Source organism: Taurulus bubalis (assembly GCF_910589615.1).
Source record: "Taurulus bubalis genome assembly, chromosome: 18".
Classification (NCBI taxonomy): Eukaryota; Metazoa; Chordata; class Actinopteri; order Perciformes; family Cottidae; genus Taurulus; species Taurulus bubalis.
Window position 1 is genome coordinate 7,655,218 of NC_136606.1, and position 23,359 is coordinate 7,678,576.

General features: G+C 41.8%; 2 protein-coding genes across 2 annotated transcripts in view; one reads left to right on the forward strand and one right to left on the reverse strand.

Moving 5' to 3' along the window:
- The window catches only part of LOC306750458 (voltage-dependent L-type calcium channel subunit beta-1-like), a gene marked incomplete at its 5' end in the record, with an annotated part of 55,407 nt that extends 41,969 nt beyond the window's left edge, over positions 1-13,438 (forward strand). The window contains 11 exons of the mRNA XM_079233881.1: positions 2,830-2,952; positions 3,049-3,185; positions 3,262-3,338; positions 3,639-3,772; positions 6,713-6,793; positions 6,884-6,942; positions 7,882-7,991; positions 9,289-9,440; positions 10,424-10,519; positions 11,036-11,218; positions 12,591-13,438. Of these exons, the coding sequence (XP_079090007.1) occupies positions 2,830-2,952; positions 3,049-3,185; positions 3,262-3,338; positions 3,639-3,772; positions 6,713-6,793; positions 6,884-6,942; positions 7,882-7,991; positions 9,289-9,440; positions 10,424-10,519; positions 11,036-11,218; positions 12,591-13,358 (1,920 nt within the window). The 3' untranslated portion in view covers positions 13,359-13,438. The remainder of the gene's footprint in view (positions 1-2,829; positions 2,953-3,048; positions 3,186-3,261; positions 3,339-3,638; positions 3,773-6,712; positions 6,794-6,883; positions 6,943-7,881; positions 7,992-9,288; positions 9,441-10,423; positions 10,520-11,035; positions 11,219-12,590) is intronic.
- A 2,380-nt stretch (positions 13,439-15,818) lies between these two features.
- Positions 15,819-22,147, reverse strand: nsun6 (NOP2/Sun RNA methyltransferase 6; the record flags this gene model as incomplete). The annotated part of the gene is made up of 11 exons (XM_079234455.1): positions 15,819-16,577; positions 16,658-16,783; positions 17,982-18,127; positions 18,218-18,362; positions 19,674-19,793; positions 19,888-19,969; positions 20,188-20,341; positions 20,451-20,557; positions 21,283-21,377; positions 21,467-21,622; positions 22,073-22,147. The coding sequence occupies 11 exons, from the start codon at positions 22,145-22,147 to the stop codon at positions 16,395-16,397; spliced, it is 1,389 nt and encodes a 462-aa protein (XP_079090581.1). The 3' UTR covers positions 15,819-16,394.
- Between the last annotated feature and the right edge of the window lie 1,212 nt (positions 22,148-23,359).

The following is a 23,359-nucleotide window of genomic DNA, read 5'->3' on the forward strand; positions in this document are numbered from 1 at the left end:
AGGCACTCGGTGCAGCCTGAGGCCGCTGCACGTATCTGAAGAGAATTCATTTCAAATCGATCCACAGCATTCAAGGTGAAACAATGTGGGAGGATTTATAGCGTGTGCTGCTAATGGAGGGGTTTGTGGCACGTTACATAGCAAAGCAGCAACCGCAAGGGCAAGTGTTGGTCTCAGTCAGTGTCAGCACAGAGAGGACAGGGACGTATTATCTATTGATATATTCACACTGGGATGTGATATTGTGACAAGCGTCGTGTGACGTTAATTATCTGTGGTCCATAGCGCTCCTTCCCAGGATTTCCAGTTACAGATTGGGCTTCTCTTGAGCTGGTTATCTCTGTCTTATCCTTATTGTCTTATCTCAACAAATGTGCCGACTCTCACTTCCAGTCCTTCCTCTCTTTTTTTTTGTGCTACATCGTCTGCTATCCTTGTGTCCATCTCCTTTCCTCTTCTTTTCCCCCTCCTCCCACGCTTATACCCGGTCTCTAACCATAACTCTCTAGCCTCTGTCCTTCTCCCTCCCTCACTGCAGTCAATATGGCATCCATAATGAAGGCCCGTGTTACGTAAGGAGCAACAGAGCAGTATGGGCTCGGTCAGGAGATGTAAAGATGCTCTACAGCATTGCGAATGTGCCCTCATGTACGAATCCCTGCAGTCACCTGTGATGTACGATGGCACGTCAGGACATGTATGTGTGCGTGATCGCCTACAGGTTCGTAAAATGTCATGAGGCTTATAGAAAGCTTCACCTGACAGGCGGCCATGATGGATAAAGTTGAGGAGAGCAGCTGGGAGGGAGGCAAGAGGCAGTGGTCCACAAGACACACGCACATACGTGTACTAATGGACCTCAGATCATCACGCTGCCGTGTTTCTCAATGCATTCAAACGCCAAGGACGCTTTGTCCTCTCCGGGTCCCGACGCTGCGATTGTATGATCTCCTTAATGGAGACGTCACAAGCACACACAAACACTCACACACACACAAACACTCACACACACACGTTCAGTTTACAGCAATTGCTTCATGGAATATGTACGAGTCATCAACTGATCCACCACCAGTCTCCAACACTCAGGGCCAAGCTCCTCTTCCCTCTGGAGATGTTTCCCCAAACACCCGAGATAGCACCAACATGTTCATGTTCAAAGCACAACCCAAAACTCACCTTTTGAAAAACTGCTTTGAATATTCGATTAATGTTGTGTATTCTGTATATTTAGTGTATTATTTTATATGAAAATAAATAACATGTATGTCTTTGTTATTGAAGGCTAGAACATGGGCTAAAACACATTTTAAATGTGATAGTACAGTCTTCGTTTTCCAGGTTGAAGTTATTCTGCCCTCGAGTGGCCAGAAAATCTAAATTATTGCAGCTTTAAAAATATGGGAAGATAATTTCCACTTGCTTCTAATCCAAGCCAATTAGAGTTTCTTTAATTGACTTCCACAAAACGTGATACGAATATAAATGTGTAGATGTGACTTCTTTTGTACTGAATTGAATTGGTACATTTGATTTTTTAGATCGCTATGGGAAAATCATATTGCAGGACTCTGTATGAGGTCGAGCTAAAGTTACAGCATCAAAGCTCCGATCTAGTGGGTTCAATTTGGCTTCCAGCTGAATATTTCATACCCTTCCCCTCATCTTGCTCTTTTTCATCTGCAGGTTACTACTTAGCGTGAGAGTCTACCCTGGGAGATTACTCTAAGCTACATCCCTGTGCATTCGTTTTGGCTTTTCAGTCGACTTTCGTCATGCCTGTCACACAGTCAAAGGCAGAGCGAAATGTAATCTGGGCTAGGGCTCGAGTATGTTGCCAACTGTTGCTGCTATCGCCGCTCGGCCGGCTCCATGATTGTGTCCAAAAGCATTTTATGTAATTCAGAAAGCGATGTGTGTCTTACGTTGGTGGGTGCTACTCTTAGTAGATATCTAGATTCAGAGGGGGTTGTCGTGAGCATATGGTTGTCCCATTACATTCTTTCATGCCGTGACCTTATTAAATCTCATTCAAATCCCTTTTTGTAGAAAATGTAATGCGTCACTTTGGGCAGAGGAGATTTGCTTGTGCAAAAACATCTGTGTCTAGAAAGACAGAGTTGCTCTCTCACAAGTGGACAGCGGCTTGTGTTGGTGGTTATATCACGGCTCGCAGGAGGTCTGTGTGCATCATCTGAACGGACAGTTTGACCCGAAGCGGAAGGGGCGGCTGAGGCTCAGTGGTCGTCCTTCAATCAGAGGATCGGCAGTGTGTGAATGGTTGACTGATGACATGTAGTGTTAAAGCGCCTCGAGACTAGAAAAGCGTGACACAAGTACAAGTCCATTTACTATTTGCTATCATCAGGGATCCCAGAGGAAGGCCGGTATTGATTCACCCATTGTAACGATTGTGGAACTGATTTACGATTCATTTACACAAGTGCTGTTTGTGCTACTCAAGTAAGCGCAGAACAAGAGTCCTTTTTTCTTTTTTTTTACTATCTGTGTTGAAGTGGTGATTGCTGCAGACACTAACATGTTGCATCACTCTGAATTGTAAAGAGAAATCATTCAGCAGCCAAATCATTCAAGGAGAGAAACTAAGTCTGGATGAGTCAGAGTACTTGTATCTCTCACCTAGGGTTATTTTTAAACCTCGCACAAAGATGAGAACCACAGCTCACCAGCACTGCACCGAAGGCATTTTAATGAATAGGTATCTCTCTTGTGGATGAGGGTATTAGGATACAATTACCATATATATATATATATCTCTTACACAATCTGACATTCTCATTTATCTCCTTCCTTTGTTCCTGCCGGCAGACCAAACCAGTTGCATTTGCTGTTCGCACAAATGTCAACTACAGTCCGTGTCACGATGACGATGTCCCCGTGGCGGGCATGGCCGTGTCCTTTGAGGCTAAAGACTTCCTCCATGTCAAAGAGGTGAGCTTTCCCCATCGGAGATGATATTCAATACGGTGATGCTTGATGGGAATGAGGAGGATGCTTGAGATAACTGTCTTTACTTATTCTGCGTAGAAATTCAACAACGACTGGTGGATAGGACGCCTGGTGAAGGAAGGCTGTGAAATCGGTTTCATCCCCAGTCCAGTGAAGCTTGAAAACACTCGTATCCTCCAGGAGCAGAGAAGCAAACAGGGCAAGTTCCACTCCAGGTAAAAACCCTCATCTGCACTAAAGGTCTTCTAAAGGTCTTCTTAAGGATTGATTTTCAACTTTTTCTCTTTTCAGTAAATTGGGAGCAAACTCATCCTCTAGTTTAGGTGAAGTGGTTCCTAACTCACGGAAATCTACACCTCCTACATCTGGTGAGTAGCTTCATAGGCTTAAAAACGCCAACATTATACTCTAAAAGTCTTTTTAAACCGTTTTCAACCACTTAATTCAAGTTGAAGGTAAGCTGCGCTACTTAGCCTTTTCATATTTTGTATTTTTACCTTCAATAAAGTTGATATTTTCCTAAGTTATGTTCTAATGGCCATAATTGTACTTTTACATGTTTCATTTGCTGTCAATGTGTAGCAGCAAACATTCTGTACTACTGCTCCGGTTACCTGTGACCTCCTGTGTTCATCTGTGTGACGGTGGTTATCTGTCTGTGTGCGTAGCCATTGACATAGACGCCACTGACTTAGACCCCGAGGACAATGAGCTTCCAGTCAACCTGCGCTCCCCTAAAGCCAGTCCAAACACTGTCACGTCACCACTAGCAAAAGAGAAACGAATGCCCTTCTTTAAGAAGGTAAACTCTGGACTACCCGAGCCTCTCCTCTTCTATCCGTCCGCACATCTCTGACTAAATACCCGCTTGGCCTCACTCGGCGCCCGTCCAGTTTGTCCGCGGCACCGCCTTCGTCCCTCGGCGTGCACCTGTCCGTTAGCATGCATGGCTGTTCTTAACCTCTCTCTTTCTCCTCTTCCGTCTCACCACAGCTAAGCAGAAGCAGAAGTCGGTAAGTCGTGGCTAAGCAGGGTCTGGGGACGACCTCTGTGGTCTGAACTGTACAAGCCCTCTTTAGATCCAGCTCTGTACTGACCTCTGACCCTACTCCCTGCTCCTGCAATCCTCTGTGTTGTGCTTGTTTACGTGTTTGTGAGTGAACTTGTGATTCTGATTGGTCGAGAGCTCAGTGTGAACAGCTTTTTAATGAACTCGGCAAGATCTGAGTTTAAAGGAACAGTACGACATTTTGGAGAAATACGCCCATCAGCTTTCTTGCTAAAAGTCAAATGAGGAGATCAATAACACTCCTATATCTTCCATTAAATACGAAGCTGGAGAAAGGAGATGGTTAGCTTAGCCTAAAGAAACAGGGAAGCAGTTAGCCTGGTTCTTTCCAAAGGTAACAGAATTTGCATTCCAGCAACTCAAAGTCTCACTAGAAAACATGTTATAACATGTTTGTTTAGTATATCTTGTTTGAAAAAGTGTATTCCCAAAATGTGAACTATTCCTTTAATTTTGTTGGGGGGAGGGGGCGTCGCCATGTAATAGAGACATTCATTGTGAGTAACATCCACTATTACTTGTAATGGTTTGCATTTGATGCATTAACACTACAAACATTGTTATAAAACCTTTAATTGTTTTTGCAATAAATTATATTTTCTATAGAAAATCAACATCACAACATTAAACATTTTATTTTTCCATCATCACAATATATTTGAAATTGTGCCAAATGTATATAAAAACTAAACAATATCCTCACACATAAAAAAAGAAAAGAAAAATCAATTAAGTCAATTATATTGAGAAAGTAAAATGCTAATAGGTGAAAGTTTGCCACGAACACTGGTCACCAGTATTGTGCATCAATACCCTCATGTTGGTCACCAGTATTGTGCATCAATACCCTCATGTCGGTCACCAGTATTGTGCATCAATACCCTCATGTTGGTCACCAGTATTGTGCATCAATACCCTCATGTCGGTCACCAGTATTGTGCATCAATACCCTCATGTTGGTCACCGGTATTGTGCATCAATACCCTCATGTTGGTCACCGGTATTGTGCATCAATACCCTCATGTTGGTCACCGGTATTGTGCATCAATACCCTCATGTTGGTCACCGGTATTGTGCATCAATACCCTCATGTTGGTCACCGGTATTGTGCATCAATACCCTCATGTTGGTCACCAGTATTGTGCATCAATACCCTCATGTTGGTCACCAGTATTGTGCACCAATACCCTCATGTTGGTCACCAGTATTGTGCATCAATACCCTCATGTTGGTCACCAGTATTGTGCATCAATACCCTCATGTTGGTCACCAGTATTGTGCATCAATACCCTCATGTTGGTCACCAGTATTGTGCATCAATACCCTCATGTTGGTCACCAGTATTGTGCATCAATACCCTCATGTTGGTCACCAGTATTGTGCACCAATACCCTCATGTTGGTCACCAGTATTGTGCATCAATACCCTCATGTTGGTCACCAGTATTGTGCATCAATACCCTCATGTTGGTCACCAGTATTGTGCATCAATACCCTCATGTCGGTCACCAGCATTGTGCATCAATACCCTCATGTTGGTCACCAGTATTGTGCATCAATACCCTCATGTCGGTCACCAGTATTGTGCACCAGTTCCCACAACGACCCCAGGGAAGCACAATGACGACAGCAAATGTCAGGCAGAGAGAAGACGTTTCGAGGTGGACGGAGAAAGAAGAGAGAACATGACATTTACTCATCATAAAGATAACAAAGACTGAGAGAGCAGCTTGAACATCAGGACACATAATCAGGCTCATTGCTGCCAGACACACATACATAATATTATACAGAACAATAACAATGAGGTTCTGTCCAAAATTGTCATTTGATGTTCCAATTCTTATCAGCAATTACATTCCCTTTTGAGTAATTATAAATCTATTGTTATGGCTGCACATTTCAAATATTTTAACAACTATCGACAAAACATCAATTAATCTCCAGTATTTATATTGATTAATCGATAAAATGTAGGATTTCACCAGATTTTCTCAGAGAACCAAGGTGACATATTTAAATATCCCCTCTACGCATTTTAAGACATTTCACGTTTCATACAATAAAAAAAAATCGCATCACAGCGGACACACACATCAAGCTAACTGAACGGACTGATTCATCCGCAAATTGTTTCGGCTCTAATTTCAAGCATCTTGTGTGATCACCTTTTATGATTCGGATTTAAAACTGAGGCCGTCTCACAAAGCGAGCTCCCACTTTGTCCCAACAGCAGTGAGCAAGTTCTTCTACCCGTTTTTAATAATTCTTAACACGTTTTTCAGTTGATCTTCTATGGCTTTTTCTCACTGACCGACTAACCTTTCTTGTCACATAGCTTTACTTTTTATTCAATGACATCAGAACCATGAAATGAGAGGATTTATCTAAAGATTGTAATCCGTCATGAAATATTGCAGTTTTAACTGAAAGCTGCTTTGAAGTATTGATCACGTGATAATGTTGAAATTTGTGATGTAAACTGCCAAATCTATTGCATCAATCAAAGCTTGTGTTTTGGCCGGCTGGGACGTCCCATTTCATGGTTCACAATGTTCCTTTTAAATCTAGTCTGGGTCATTGTTGTTCCAAATCCAAAGTGATTTGTGATGCTGAGTGTTTACTTTGTCTCCATAAATGTGTGCAACTGTTTTTCTTCTTGTCTTCTCTTCAGGCGGAACACATTCCTCCGTACGATGTTGTGCCTTCTATGCGGCCCGTGGTTTTGGTTGGACCGTCACTGAAGGGCTACGAGGTGCAAAGCTCTGACATTTCAAAAGGATCAGTAAAATATGTGTCCTCTGTTTTCTTTTAAAACTGTTTTCTCTACATTTCCGCTCCTCAGGTGACGGACATGATGCAAAAAGCACTGTTTGACTTTTTGAAACACAGATTCGAGGGAAGGTAAGGCTCCCTGTGACCTTTTCAAAAACACAAGCTCTCATCCTGCTTCCTTCCTCATTCCTCCTCCCGTTCCAACTCCATAGGCTGGTATTTATCTGTCCCCCGAGGTTAGCCGAGAGAGTGTGTAACAAGTTTGTTTGGCCTGGAGATGTGTGCTGCTGCTTTAAATAGGACCTCTCCATGTCCTTAATAGGCCATAGTGGCCCCAGAGCATAGCAGAGCAGAGCAGGATTCTCCTCACTCAATGTTGAGTCCATCCACCCATCAGAAGCAGAGAGGCTGTGAAGTTGCACTCAGACCACCAGCAGCTACACTGACTGCTGTTAATTCCACTTTGAGTCCTGTTCTTCAAACATGGTTTAAAAGGGGAACAACCCAGACTCTATTTTCCTTTGCTGTGTCCAGAATCGGAGGAGAACGCTGCACACGGCAGCTGCTCACTGTCGTGTACGTCCACTAAAAGTGCTCATCTCTGCCACTGACAGGCTCAGATTGATATCATGAGTGTCACCTTTATGGAAATGACCCTACAGAGTAATGAAGCTTCTTTACTGTACCTTGATCCGGTCCGTCTGTTTGCTCGGGGAAGCTTTGTTCTGAAATCTTGCGCCGCATTCAGTTAAATGTTGCCATTCAAAATCATATCAATATTTTTCATCTGACGCCGTTGAAATTGTAAACTTTCGCGTAATAATCAACAATCAAATCCAACACTGTTCAATTAACAGAAATCCCCTTTTCTGTACACCTTTGTTTGAACTCTCAGCCTCTGCTCGCTATCATTTGTCTTTTACTCTGTTGTTTTTGTAGCTGCTTGCTTCTCCTTTATTTGTGGTCTTAGCACATAACAGGATGACGTGTTTGTTCTTCTATCTCATGTCAAATAAAGTCCATAATAATATCAGGTGGACAAACTGTTTTTCTTGTGCCTTGTTTCAGAATATCAATCACTCGCGTCACGGCGGACATCTCTCTGGCCAAACGCTCAGTCCTGAACAATCCCAGCAAGCACGCCATCATCGAACGCTCCAACACGCGCTCAAACTTGGGTACGTTCGTGCAAAAAAAAATCACCGAAGTGCCTGGGAACGTTTGGTGTTTTGATTCATAATGTTTTTAAGGAGACCAAGCTCATGTGGAAAAGGAAGGAAACGATTAGAGAAACTCTCGACAACGGTAATGAAAACTCTTTACGGCCCCCGGAAAGGCCTTGGCCACTTCTCTTTTGTTAGGAATGAAAGATAGAGCTTAAATGCAAGATAACAAGTTCAGGAACCGCTCTGATTTGACCGCGGCTGATGTGGGATCAGATGTAATTAGAATCTTTGCCATGTAGCAACATACGCGTCAGTCAGCGGCTGCAGCAGAGTAAGAAATCCCATGTGAGTTGTATGCTGGAAAAATGGAGAAATGTGTTATATTTAATTTCTTTATGATTACAGAGTCACCACACAACGGTGTGCTGCTGTCACAGTCAAAAACTGAAAAGGAGCTTTCAGGCAACAGATCCTCCATCTCAACTGCCTTTTCAGAGGCTCATAAAGGGCAAAAACATTCTCTCCATTATTCACCCAAAGCTTTGAAGTTTAAGCGAGTGCCACTTGGAGTCTATTCAGTCGGATATGTTTATCTTAAAAACATCATCAGCATCTTAAGCTATTTCGTGCCCTATAGAGCCTGAAATCTCCACTTTCCCCAAAATACATCTACCCAAAAGATCCAGATTTGTACAGTTGTGTCGGACGCAGATGAACATTTTCATAAATGTTTTTGAAAAATGCGAGTGAAGCCTTCCCTGCTTTCTGCACTGGAAACAAGTGGACTCTTTTCTCCCCATTTTGCATATTTTAGGAAGAAAATGCGAATTTGTGACTCATCCGCAGTCTGAATGAGCTGTTGGGCTGGAATGTTTTTCATGTTATCAGTTTACTTCAGACTTTGTCGTGACTGGAAGTCATGAAGCTTGGCCGTGATTCCTCTCAGATTGGGAACGTGCCCTGCTGAGATATTTGTAGGATAATTTTTTCAGCCACGTCGTCATCTGTTGGAGTGGAGGCTGTGTGATGTAACAGTTGGTGTTTGTGAGAGGTAACAGAAGATAGCTCGCTGTTTCTCCCAGATCTAACATGGCATCGTCCCTAAAGTCATGGTTTCCAATGAATATTGTAGTTTTTGTCAAACAGAGAAAAACGTCAGGAAGTAAAGTATCAAACAGGCACAATACAAATAAATATAAAAGCAACAAAAGAGAAAAAGATGCCCTCCAGTTTCCATAAAGAAACAACCTGGATGTACCCGCTGTAGAACCTCTGTATTGACGCCCACTCTTCCTCTCCTCTTCTTCAGCTGAAGTCCAGAGTGAGATTGAGAGGATTTTCGAACTGGCCCGGACGTTACAGCTCGTAGTTCTGGACGCCGACACCATCAACCACCCGTCACAGCTGGGGAAGACGTCCCTCGCCCCCATCATCGTCTACGTCAAGATCACCTCTCCCAAGGTGAGTAGGATCAACATGTTTGATCCAGTGATGGAGCTTCTCGGTGCGAGTTTAAAGGAAAAGTAGCATGTTTACAGCAAACGCTTCAGAGGACTGATTCATCACGTTGACCTTCAGCGTGAGTAAAAAAAAGGCTCATGATTCAGTGATTAATAAAAGAGAACAGGCATTTGGGTGGTATAGAGCATGAGAAAAGGCATAGCTAAAGAGGGATGAGAGGCACGCTTTAAATCAAAGTGGCGTCAGCGTGAATCACACTCGCTGTGGGATAAAATAAACTGCTCACTACCACCTGTCCTTTCAAATACGAATCTGCTGCCTTATAATATACAGCTAACCTTTAAGTATTTTTACAAGTCATGATATAACTGCATAAACACTGGTGGAAAAAGTACTCTGGTCATGCACTTAGGTAAAAGTACTAATACAACAATGTAAAAATACTCAAGGACAAGTAAAAAATGTTGAATAATTTAAGTATTTGGACCAATGGTTAGTGAAATAAAATAAATATCTGAGAAGTTTAGAGGAAACGTCTCTAGTGGATTTACTAACAACTCATAGATTTTATTATGTTTCCTTTTAGTGGACATTATATTTTCTTCTCTGTCTTTGCTCAAAAAAAAGGGTCATTATTTGGTGCAGGATGGTGGCTCAGTTCGAGCCACCATACTGCACCAAATAATTAAAATCCTCATCTGAACTGTAATGGGTGAAAAATACAATATTTCCCTTTAAAATGTAGTGGGGTCGAAATATAAAGTATTTGGAACACTAAAGTAGAGTTCAAGCTCAAACACTTAATATATTTAGTTATGTTCCATCACTGCCTGTAAGAGCTTTAACTTAAGAAGAGGCAATCCTCTTTGTTTCTGCACAATATAGAATTAACTTTCATTCACATGAATGGCGCTCACACAAAGCCAAGATTCATCTTTTGCTGAACAAAACCACCGTGACCTTGTTGCCTCATTTGCCCTCAGGTGCTGCAGAGGCTCATCAAGTCCAGAGGCAAGTCCCAGGCCAAACACCTCAATGTCCAGATGGTGGCCGCCGACAAGCTGGCTCAGTGCCCTCCTGTAAGTCTCTGTAGTGGACCCAAATTACATGAATGCTCAGCGATTCCAGTGTGTTTAAAACCACCTGGAGTTTTGTTATTCAGAGACCGTTTTTGCTCGAGGTTTAAGTTCATACATAACTGAAGTCAGATTTTCTTTTTTTTTAAGCTTTGTGATTCGTGACAGTTCTATTTCTGCTCTTCAGTAATCTGCTTAGTTATTATTTTAGAAAATGAAGCAAGCACCCCCGGCTTGTGAGAATGCAGGCTTAATTTAATCCAAATAGCAGTCCGTATCTTTAGGGAATCACTGTTTCAGATTTTCTCAGAATGAATGCCTAATGCTATTTAGTGTTTTAATTCAGTGGGTTCATTCGAACATAGCTCTGAAATTGCTATGCGTATATATATAAATCAGTAGGATTTCTTTATAGATAAATGTCTCAATCAGTCCAGGAAATAGTCTTTTATTGTGAAATTCCACTACAGTGCCGAGCATTTTCTCTAACCCTGTCCGATCCCTTCTCTCCCTCCCCAGGAGATGTTTGACATCATCCTGGATGAGAACCAGCTGGAGGATGCGTGTGAGCACATGGCTGATTACCTGGAGGCCTACTGGAAAAGCACTCACCCCACCAGCTGCAACCCCCCCAACCCACTGCTCACCAAGCTGCCCACAGCCGCCCTGCCCTCCAGTCCAGCGCCGGTGTCCGGCGTGCAGGTACGAGAGCTGAGGCCACAGAGCGGTTGGGTTTAGCCGTAGCAAAGCTGTGCAGGTGAACTGGAAGAGACAGAGGCCGTGCTCGAGGGCTAGAAAGGGAGAGACGAAAAACCTGCAGTAAATTATGTTTAGGGTCCGTTTCAATACTTATATTTATGGTATTTGATGAGATTCTTTGTTGGTCTCATTTAATTTCCACATAAATTAACAATAAGTCGGATCAACCATACAGATACAGTCGCGTTCAAGGGCGGAGAGGAAAGTTACAATTATACTGCAATTAAAGCTAGCTAGGAGCATGCAGGTCTACTGTAGTACAATTGACTTAACATGATATTGTTTTGAATGGTAGGGAAGGAATTTATTTCCCCAAATTATTGATAACATTGTGATAATTACTATTATCTGTGCGACTATTCCAAAAAGGCCTTTCTCAAGAAGATCATTATTTATTAAACAATAAATAACTTTTAGTGTTTGAACTGAATTATATTTATCATAATTTTTAACTATTGTCTTGTTGTATAATCAGCTTTAAGACTTGTGTCAACAATAACTGGACTAGTGTGGTGCGGGAGACTGTGATGACACAAGTTTCCCTGAAAACCGCTCCAAAGCATTAGGATTAAGTGAAAAACTATTCTGGATTAAATGTATCATGGGTTGGTAATTCAGAGAAGGTAGTCCTGAAGTGGGTCGACATCATTATTACTTAAAAATGCAATTAATTTATATTCCTTACTAGTTAAATATGTGGGCTTTTTTAAGCGTGTCACGCAGGATCGATCGTCAGTTTCATGGTATGATTGTGTGTGGTAGAACTTAACTTTTCAGCTCGTGTCACATATCGGAGTAAATGCCGTATAATACCTTAACCTCTACCCCTCTCTCCATCCACTGCCGTCACAATGGGAAATGTAAGACTGAAAATGAGGAAAATCCTGATATTGATGAGGAGCAGGATTGAGCTTGACATGTGTTTGCTAGTGTGGTGAGTCTGGAGAGGCTTCAGATAAATGTGTTTTACACTTCAGGAGCCAGAAGTCCAGAAGGACTCCGTCTTGTTCCTGCAAACTAAAAATACAAAACACCTTGAAGTGTTCTTTAGAATTGCTCTCCTCCTGGATTCATTAACCTTCAATGGATGGTTGATGAATATTCAATCAGAGTGTGTGTGTGTGTGTGTGTGTGTGTGTGTGTGTGTGTGTGTGTGTGTGTGTTCAAGCGTGAGCGCATATATATGCAATATGCACCAGAATCTGCAAATGTGAAGTGAATATTAACCTGCAGCATGAGTTGTGTGTGTGTGTGTTTGCAGTGCAGTTGTTTGCTTTCTGTCACCCGACTGACTGACATGTGTTACTGACCTCAGGGTGGCATTGCAGAGCAGAAAGGAGATAAAGCATTAGTGGAGAGAAAGAGCTCCAAAGATGACCACCAGCACCATCATCACCATCACCACCACCACCACCAGGACCAGGACCAGGCTGACGCCGATGCAGAGGCCGAGGGGGAGGGCAATGAGGAGGAGCGGCCTCTGAGGACCGAGGCCTCCAGGAAAGCCCAGCACATCCACCACCGTTCGTCTTCCACCCGGACTGAGCACCACAACCACCATCACCACCACCACAACACTCGAGGGCGGGACCTCTCCCGCCAGGAGACTTTGGACTCGGAGACCCCCGAGAGCAGGGAGAGCCGAGAGAGCAAGGACTCTGCGTATAATGAGCCGCGCACTCAGCTCCACCACAAGGAGGAGGAGGAGGAGGAGGAAGAGGAGGAGGAAGAAGAGGAAGAGGAGGAAGAAGAGGAGGAGGATCTAGGGGAGGGGCATCCCCAGCAGCAACAGCGTTACGAGCCACTGCCCCACCGGGACCACAACCACCATCACCACCACCACCACCATCACCGCGGTGGGGCGGACGAGGCCGGCCACAGCGCGGGACACCACCGCTCGAAGGAGCGAGAACAGGACCATAACGAACGGAACAAGCAGCGCTCGCACCACCACCGGCCGGCACGCGACCACCACCACCACTACTACGACCGGGACAGAGACAGGGACCGAGAGGGGGAGGTGGCTCCCAAAAAGAGGGGCGAGGCAGGGGAATGGACCAGAGACTCCTACATCCACCAGTGACAGACCAAATCCCTCCTGAAGCTCATTTGGACTCTTAACCATTCTGTTCTCCCATCGTGCTGCTATACCCTGAAACCACAGCATCCTATTTATGTACACTTCCTTTGTAAATGCTGTTACATCTTTTTCAATGGCAGGATTTTGATTACATAGATACAAATATAAATATATAAATATATGTATGTGTGTATCTATGCATAGACGTTGTTTATGTGTGGGTATGCATGAATATTCTCAAATATGCATATTTTAAACCTGTGTTTGATAAAGCATGACACAAAAGCAGAATTTATTTTTCTGTAGTGAGCTGTGCTTTCTGTGATTAGCAATTTTTATTTTGTATTTTTATTAATTTTGCTTGCTACCACTTGAATAATTTGTTCCATCAGACTACTGCTAGGGTTGACTGCAACGGTTGACTAACCAAGGGAGTTTGATGCTGTATTTTGCAGCGGTCTTTTGTTTAAAAAGGTAGTTTCATCAATTTGGGAAATACGCTTGTTCGCTGTCTTGCTGAGAGCTACCAGTTTATTAGGTACACCTAGCTCAAATAATGCAGTCCAAAACAACAGTCCTGCAAAAGAATCCTACCCTCTTGACGGTTGTAATGTTGAGCTGTTGAATTCTATGTTGTTGTATTGGAAGATGTTTCTATTATTCTGTCCACCCCCATTGATATGAATGATGGTGGTCTAAACAACAGGAACAAGACTGTTGTGTTAGACTGCATTAGTTTTCGCAACCTGAATAACTGCCAACTGAGTCTAGATGAGAAGATCCATAACACTCAAATATGAGCCACAGCTATCGGCCCCCGGACATTTAAAGTTCACTGATTAACACTTTATATCTCATTAGTTTAGTCTGTGCAGAAAACTACATCTAAAAACAACAAGTCTTGGTTTTACTTAAGCTAACCTACTGTAAGCTAACTAGCTGCTAACGCTAGCTGCAGGTTCACATTTAAAAAAAGATACGAAAGTGGTATCAATCTTCTCATCTAACACTCGGCAATAGAAGGAAAATAAGCATATTCCCCGATGTGTCAGACTACTCCTTTTGATTTTATGTTCATCATTTATGGCTTAGTTTCTTTTTAAATTCTGCGTCCATGATTTTAGACATTTGGGTTTAACGTATTTAAGCCTCGCTCGAGGTGCACCTTAGTCTTGCTTTCCAGGACAAACAAGTTCTACAATAACTTTCATGCAGTACTGTTCTTTGTATGGGTCCAGAAACATTTTATAACATTGATACACTCTTTAATCTGCACTTTTACTGATTCACGTTGGTTTCAAGTGAAATTTGATATGACATTGAAACTTTACTGTAGGTCTACAACCAAAACTCCAACAAGGTTAATCTTTTCTTGAGTCTGACCCACTTTTTCTAATGAATGTTGTTTAATTCCCACTTAATTAAACTCCAGAGTCTAAAGAATGTTCATGTGAGGACCTCTTCCTCCGTATGTTCCTCACTAAAATAATGAAAAAGATGCATTTGCTACTCAAACTATTCAAAAATGTTTACCAGACAAAATTAGTTTTGTCCTTTCCCATTTGTTCACTCCCCTGACGAACACAATCTATTTCAAGAGCCGATGACGTTGGATCAACTTTTAAATCTTCTCATATTGATTCACGAAACAGAAAATCTGAATTATGCCCCTCCGTTTACAAACTCACCCTGCCCCTTCACTTTCTTTGATTTTGCCTGACAATTGTAATTATAAAAGACTCCATTTCTATGCTACGTTGGTAGCACTACAGATTTTCTAACTGTGTACATGTGTATGTACATAATGCATAAATATAAAGAATAAAGTTGACAACAATGAACTGACGCAGAGGGAGAAAGATTTGATGTGTGCTTTGTCAGAAGACCCAGACAGAGGAGGAGAGGGGCGTCTATAAATAGTCATCTGAAGCTCTGCTGAAAAATGGAGGTAGACTCATCGGGGCCTTCCTCCTGAGTCGTCATGACAACATCGACATGAACGACAATACTGAGGGGATGCATCTGAAATAGCTGTTCCACGCACAGACGCCTCCAAAATAGACAAGCGCTCACAGAGGTGCAGCCGATTTGATTTTAGGATTTCACCACTGTTTACGTTCGGTGCAGCAGAGAAAAAAGCGGCCATTTTAACCAGCAGTCTACATGCGTGCAGCTGGCAGTCCCAGACAGATGTGTGTGGACGCACATGTATGAGAGGTGATGGTATTCCCAGGAAAAGGGATTGGGCTGAGGTCATTGTGAAGGTCCTCAAAATGCTGCATGATGGGAGAAAGGGCCAGATGTTTGTGCGCTGTCGGCACAAATCTATAACTTCTGTGCCGATGTAAAGGACACCCGTAATTCAATTTGCTCTGAATTAAATTAGTAATGTGTATTTATACCAATGTTTCATGAGCGTAATTATATTATTTGCACTTGCTATAAACATGACGAACAAGAAGAGACGGGGGAAGTACATTTTATTGTGAAATAAAGGCTCGATGTCCTTCTGGTGGATGAACTACACGCGGCATAAATTCTCTCTCACAAGCAGCAGACGTTTTCATGAGAGGTGCCACCACTACTAAAAACACACTAATACCACTCATGACCTCTTTCTGCACGCTACTTCCTGGTGTCCGAGATCCAGCAAATCCACTGTCCCCGTGGCAGCTGTGTCGTCATTGTTGTTATGGCGATGCAAGCGCTGCTGCATTTGCCAATACTCATTCAGACTCCATCCCCACGTGCCTCTCTCTCTCTCTCTCTCTCTCTTTCTCTCTCTCTTTCCCTCCCTCTCTCTTTCCCTGGCACTCCCCTCTCCTCTGCCCTCGGTGTTTATAAAGCTTATCCCTATATGGCCCGCAGTTTCAGAGAGCAGCTGTTAAGAGGCAGATGCTGTAAACAGCACAGTGAGCGTCTTTGTCAACACGGCCCCGTCAAAGCACACACGGTGTTGTAACATAAACACTATTGTTCCCATCTGCAGTCTCGTGTGAGAGCCCGATGCCGCTGAAAGGCGTAAAACATGCCCGCCGGTCAGTTTTTCAGGAACTTGGCGATAAAAAAGCCGATGGTGTCCCCGTCGGCTCTGCAGGGGAGCGAGGGGGCCGCCGTCGCTGTCTGGTCCCAGCTCAGCTCGGGACTGAACCTCTGGAGGAGGCGCAGCTGCTCAGGTGACAGGCCGGCTCCCGGCATGCCCTCTGCGCCGATGTGAGGCTCCTGGAAAAACAAGAGCGTGATATGTAGGAGGTCCCCGAACATCTTCTCTCCAGATTTGCGTGTCCGCCCGGTGTGTTTACCTGAGGCTGCAGCGTGAGGCAGGGGAAGGTCTCGAGGGCCCAGGCGATCTGCTCCTCGTTCTCCGCCAGCGTCACTGTGCAGGTGCTGTACACGAGAACCCCGCCTCTCTTCAACAGCCGCACGGCCTGCAATACACGAAGACCTACAATCAATACTTTTACAGCGTGACGCGATGTGAGAGCGCTTACTCGTAGAGATGAATTCTCCCCGACTTTACGGAGCTTTTATTGTGAGTTTTCAGCTCGTCGGTACAGTTTTCCGGTCCACAAACTTGACTGTTTTGGTCCCACGGCTAAGCCGTAAAATGCACCTGTGCACTACCTGCTCAGCAGACACGGTTTGACATCAGCTGGTGAACAAAGTGGAGCACTTAGCGAGTGGATATTGGACTTTCAGTCATCAGGTGGCCAGACTCACAACTCCTCATTAATGACAATGTTGTTTTGTACCTGCTGGATTTGTTAATAAGCAGCTGTCTAACAGGTCCGCCCCCCATAGAGGCCTAAAATAACTGCAGGTCGAACTGTCTCCCATCATGGGGACAAACATGAGTCTTTCTTCAGTCTTCATGCTGTGTAACTTGAAGGAGGTGCGTGTGAACACTGATGGAGCACTCGGCTGTATGTCACTGGGATAAATGAGGTCCTCTGCACTCTACTGGAGTCTAATCTCCTTCTAGTCATCCATCTGTTCGCCATGCTTAAAGCAAAACCACTCTAAAACTCATTTCACGATAGTTTTATTCTACATTGATGTACATTTGTATAAAAAGTAAGCTCAACGTCGAAATCTTTTCTAGAGCTGCATTTCTGACTCTAACTATAAATTGTCACAATGCATGAAGTTTTTTTTTATTGGTGACATATTTTCCCCCTCAGAGCTGAAAGCTACACCTGTAGTTTGTTTCACAGCCAATTCAGTTTAAAATCATAGAAAACATTCTAGCGTATAAATCAAAATTGTCAGTATTACAGCATCAGGGGATTGGGTTTAAAAAAAAAGGTTAAGTTTTAAAGTCTGAGTCTGGTTTGTGTCTGACGTATTAAATAATGTCATATTTTTTTATTCCATTCACTGAACCTCTCCTTAAACAGTGTGAAGCCCCGTTTGGTAGGTCTTGGTAGTGCAATATTTCCATCAGTCACAGCTAAAACTATAGTTTAATTAATAATATAATCTTAAAGTGTATTTCCCCCCTAAAATGTGAATTCAAGCAGTAGAATCAGACAGCAGTGTAATATTTGTCCGATGCTGCCACCAAGTGGTCAAACTGAGTTACTACGCTTGTGATGAAGTGCCTCGTCTGCGTGTGGTCAAACCTACAGCGTGGAACAACTTGCGCTGCAGCGGCTGGTAGGAGCAGATCTCCTTGAGGCTCCAGGTGCAGGACATGATGGGTCTTTGCCCGAGTCCGCTACAGGGGGCGTCCAGGAGAACCCGGTCAAAGCTTTCAGGAGGGAAGGGAGGTCCTGGAACACGTTCAGAACACAAGTGATGTATATACATAATATTATTATTATTATAATATATTTATTTGTGTCCCTTCTGCCAGTCTGTACCTTCAGCTCCCTGCGCCGGGTCGCTGCTCACAGCGCGAGTGCTGTTAAAGCAATAAACTTTGATTGAACGCAAATGCAACATTTGGGCATTTTGGCGGATTCGATCGATCTTATTTCGAATCCTGTCCAGAGCCACGACCTCGCCCTGCGGGAGACAGACACAGACGGACAAAATAATTATTAAAAAATATTTCATTCCAAATAAAATACCTGCACTCACAATCGTACTCAAGTTAAAGGGCAGTATAAGCTAAATGTACTTAAATTAACAAAAGTAAAAGGTACATATATATGAATATAAAGTCATTATTATCACTGATGCATTCTTGTATTGTATGTTGTATTGAACGACAATAATAATAATTAAAAAAATACTTCAAAATCGTACTCAAGTTAAAGTACGGTATCAGCTAAATGTACTTAAAGTACCGTAACAAAAAAAAGAATATACGTAAGGATTATTAACACTGATGCATTCTTGTATTTGTATGTTAACGACATTCAGCTGATTTTATAAATATTCTTTCTCATCTTAAAAAAAACTATATATTTCAACACATATATAATTTAAATTTCTAGAAATGAGGCACTAGTCTCTAGACTCGTGAAAATGTTTATTTTAGAAAATTCACTGAGAACCGCTTTATCACGTTTAAGAAGCCGATGATATGGTTAAAGTAATAAGCCAAATATGGAAAGTATTTTGTGAATATAGCGGTCAGATAAATGTAGTTGAGTAAAAGTATAAAGTAGCATAACATGGAAATGCTCAAGTAAAAGTACCTCAAAGTTGTTCTCAGGACTTAAGTAAATGTAGTGAGTTACTTTCCACCACTGATTATTCCTGCAGATAAAATGTGTCCTAAAATGTAAACCCTATATAATTAACACAGAAATCTTAATTGTAAGACTTTTCTAATGGATTCGTTTACAATTTAAAGCTAATTCTGTTTTTTCATGACGTTTTTTTCTTTGTTAAACGAAAGCCTGTAACTAACTTATTGGATTACTATTATCATGATATAACCATTTAACCTGTGTATTCTTCACAGAGGACAAAGAAACAACCAGTCGACTCAGGAGAGCATGAAGGAATCCTCTGACTCTTAGGAACAGTAATATTCTGGCTCAGTGGTTCCCAACATTTTTGGCTCGTGTCCACCTAAAGTCTATGATGACCTTTCATCAGAGGGTTGATAAGTCCATTAACAGCCTTTCTTAAACAGCTTTTAATTGATTTGCTTTTAGAAGCCTGAAAGGGTAAAAACCCTCCCGTAATTAATTATTGGAGAAGGAGAAAAGTTTAGAAGAAATATGTTTTTGACTATCAATGGTGCCATTTATCGATTTCCCCTAAGATTTATCTTGCGACCCCGATTTTATAGACAGCGTTCTCAGATTGAAACCCTAAATATTCCCTCTGATCCCTGGAGCAGCAAACATCTGTAACTTGTACCTGGTCCCTCATGAGTGCAGCGATGTGGCAGGTCTTCCCTCCGGGTGCAGCGCACATATCCAGGATCCGTTCCCCAGGACGAGGCCCGAGAACGTGTCCCACAACTACAGAGGGAAGGTTCTGCACAACAAGTGAAAACCCTCAGTTTAATGACACTGATAATGAGGTGCAGTGCACATAAGAGCTCTATTATACATTATAATAGTTTAAATACCTGTAGGAATGCCATGTTGGGGAGAACACCATCGAAGGAAGGACTCTGGTAAAGTGGCTCCACCATCCGAACACCTATTCCTCTGAAATAATAGACAACACTGACTGAGTATGTTTTATTTTTCAAATGTAAAACCATCACCATGATTGTTTAACCCTGAGGGAGTGTGGCCAATACACAGTTGTCTTGTTTTTTAAAACCATACAGCCGCTTTAAGAACTCATTACATGCAGATATTAAACTGTATTGGTCCAAGAATATTTCCTTTGGGACGATACAATCGGTTTTATCTGATCTTACTTGGCAGGTTCAGCTGTGCAGAAGATGCTGCAGCGGTCTATTTGAGCGACTCCGTTTCCCACAAACACTCGGTTTCCCTGGAAGCTGGTGGCTCCTCGGGTGCACCGACCCTCCAAGTCAGAGAGGACGGAAACCGCGTCTCCTGCTTTCATGTCTGAGGACAAAGAAGCGCGAGTAGATTTCATTGCCAGATGACCTCAATCAACAAAGGAAAAGCACTTTGATGTAGATCGCCTTTAACAGCGTCTGTCTTTGAGTCTTACACTTGGGGCTGGCGACGATCCCCGGGACGAAGACGTGAGCGCCTCGCAGCACGGCGCTGCCACACTGAGCACCAACCACCACCTCCGAGCTGAGCTGCTTCACAGGTCTGAGAACACGAGAGAGACGGGAGACTTAGGGAGATCAAACATCTCATCGGACAACCTCGGACCCTGGCAGTGTGCGGTTCACTTGGGTTCTAGAGATACAGTTTATCTGAGCGTAAATGGAGAATTAAACTATATTTTTTCATTTGATTGTTTGTCTGAAGGTGCATACAAAGAAATACAAATACAAATATATATATATATATATATATATATATATATATATATATATATATATATATATATATATATATATATTTATGTGTACATACATATACACAGTATATACATTTTAATTTTGCATATATACATATATTTATTCGTATATGTGCATTTATACACATATATATATATATATATATATATATATATATATATATATATATATATATATATATATATATATATATATATACATATATATACACACACACATGCGTGTATATATATGGAATAATACCACTATTGACTCCTAAAACAACATTTTTGTGCTGTTACTGTATTTTATTCTTATCTTGTTGGATCAAAACTCACATCTTAAAAATTGTGCACAACTGCAATTGTTAGACAAAAAGTTTCAGTGTTTTTCTTTTGTCTGTCATAATTCCATGTGGGTTCGCCCTCAGGAAACACTCGCCCATCGGTCGGACTGATACTGCATTTAAAGGCTAAGTGAGTGCTCCTTTGAGCAGACTCGTCTGACGTTGTTCCAGCATTCCTTACATACCTCGGGCCATCGATGGGAAGGAGCAGCACATCTGGAATTCGCGGGTGAGGAAGAATCTGAACGGAAACCTCCTCTGTGGATGAGCTGAACATCTGCTGCTCAAAATAAAAACAACACACTGAATTATTAGGATTTGACTGACCACCGCTGTGGCTACTTTCCTCACTTCCTATTTCGTTCCCACCTTTTTCAGCTCTTCTCCTAACTTATGTCGGATCTCTTCCAGGGGAGCGAGATGAGTGCTGGCCCGAACACAAGTGTGAGAGGGAGGGTGAGACAGACATGTGAGCAGCTTCTGGAAACGACATTCTGCCTCCTGATGGCCGACTGCAGCTAACACCTGAACGCAAACAAGATGATGTTAAGTTACGAGATTTAAACAACTAGGAAACCATCAGGAACTTGAGTTCAGCATGTACCCACAAAACGGTCATCTTTCAGTATATTTAGGTAAAATAAAACGACTTCCACCTCATTCAGATCACCAGATTAAACAGAATTAATAAATTCTTCCCAGAACCAGAGCTACCACTGAGGACATTAAGCAAATATATGTGACAAAAGAAAAGATAAACAGGCTATAAAAAATAATGAAGATGTGTGTTTAGTTGGAAAGCCAAAGGTTTCTCCGGGAGTGTTTTACTGGAGGAATTTGTACGGATAACAATCAGTTTATCTTAAATCTAAGTCAAGGTTCCCGCTTCATTCCTGGGTTATCTTTTCCACTGAACGAGAGGAAGAGGTGTATTTATGATTCTCCAGAAGAAATAAATCACATTTAAATCCCTACCTCCTTGTTTAAGAAGACACTCCGGAGATAATCAGTGACTTCAGGCTTCAGTGAAATCCTTGGAAAAATAGACATTTCTTCAATCTGCACGAAAGAAAAATATCAGATCAATAAAAAATATAATCTTGATTGATGAACTGCTGTCGGAGAATGTAGAAAAACAGTTTGGAAACCTCTCATGTTGATTGGATGATACAAAAAATCCATCAAACTATAATGCTTTCAGTCTGGTGGAAATTCAAAGAAGAAAGACACCTCTTTGCAGTGACTTATTCCCACACTACAGAGACTTATATACAACTACTAGCAATAATACTATTACTAATAACAATAATACTGGTTATTATAATACTTTACCCACAGAATTAAAAATGATCGTAACTGATATGACTTTAAACTAAAGTTAATTCAAAAATGTTTTAAAAAGAAAAAGTTGAATGCTATTGTTTGAAAATTGTTGTTTTTTTTGTCCATAGTTTATGTATTGTTCTGTTATGTACGTATTGTCTTGTTGAGTTGTGTGTTTGGTATGTATTTTGTGTTAAGTTTTGTGTATCTCTTTGTATATGTGCAAATTATCTTAAGTTGTATATGCTGTGGCATTGGTTCATGCTTGTCTGTATTTTTAAGAAAAGCATTAAATACATGATTAACGCCAACAGTGTATTGAAATACAGATAAATACATGCTATTAATAAAACGTTAACAATCATAATAAAATAGTGCCATTTTTAGAGGAGAGCTAAATGACAATAAATAGCTAATTTAGCTCGTAATCCTTTGGCACTTTCGGAATTAAATACAACACGTTAAATATTAAAACAATGGAATCGATTTGTGGTAAAGACATGAGTTAGTGACTTCCTAACGATATTGAACAAAACCTATAATAGACTCTGAGTACTTCACGTCCCACACAGGGTTCACATGTTTAATCTGAACGCAATCAATCACATTCAACACATCCGCTTATTCATAATAATGAGAGGTCAGTTCGATTACTTATCTAATAGAAGTGTGAAGGCGATGTAAAGGCATTGTTAATAATCTTTAAGTACTCACGTTCTGTGGGGCATGGATCGTTTGTGTTTTGGCAAATACTTCCGCATACGTCACGAGCTTGGTCACATGACAGTAGTTAAATCGCTATGGAAGTAATGCAGCCTGTTGATCACCAAGTATGATATATGTGTGTATTAATAAATGGCTTAATACACACTGTAATTTAGTTGTAAGAAGATATAAGGACATTTTAAGGGGTTATTATACACTTATATTATACACTAT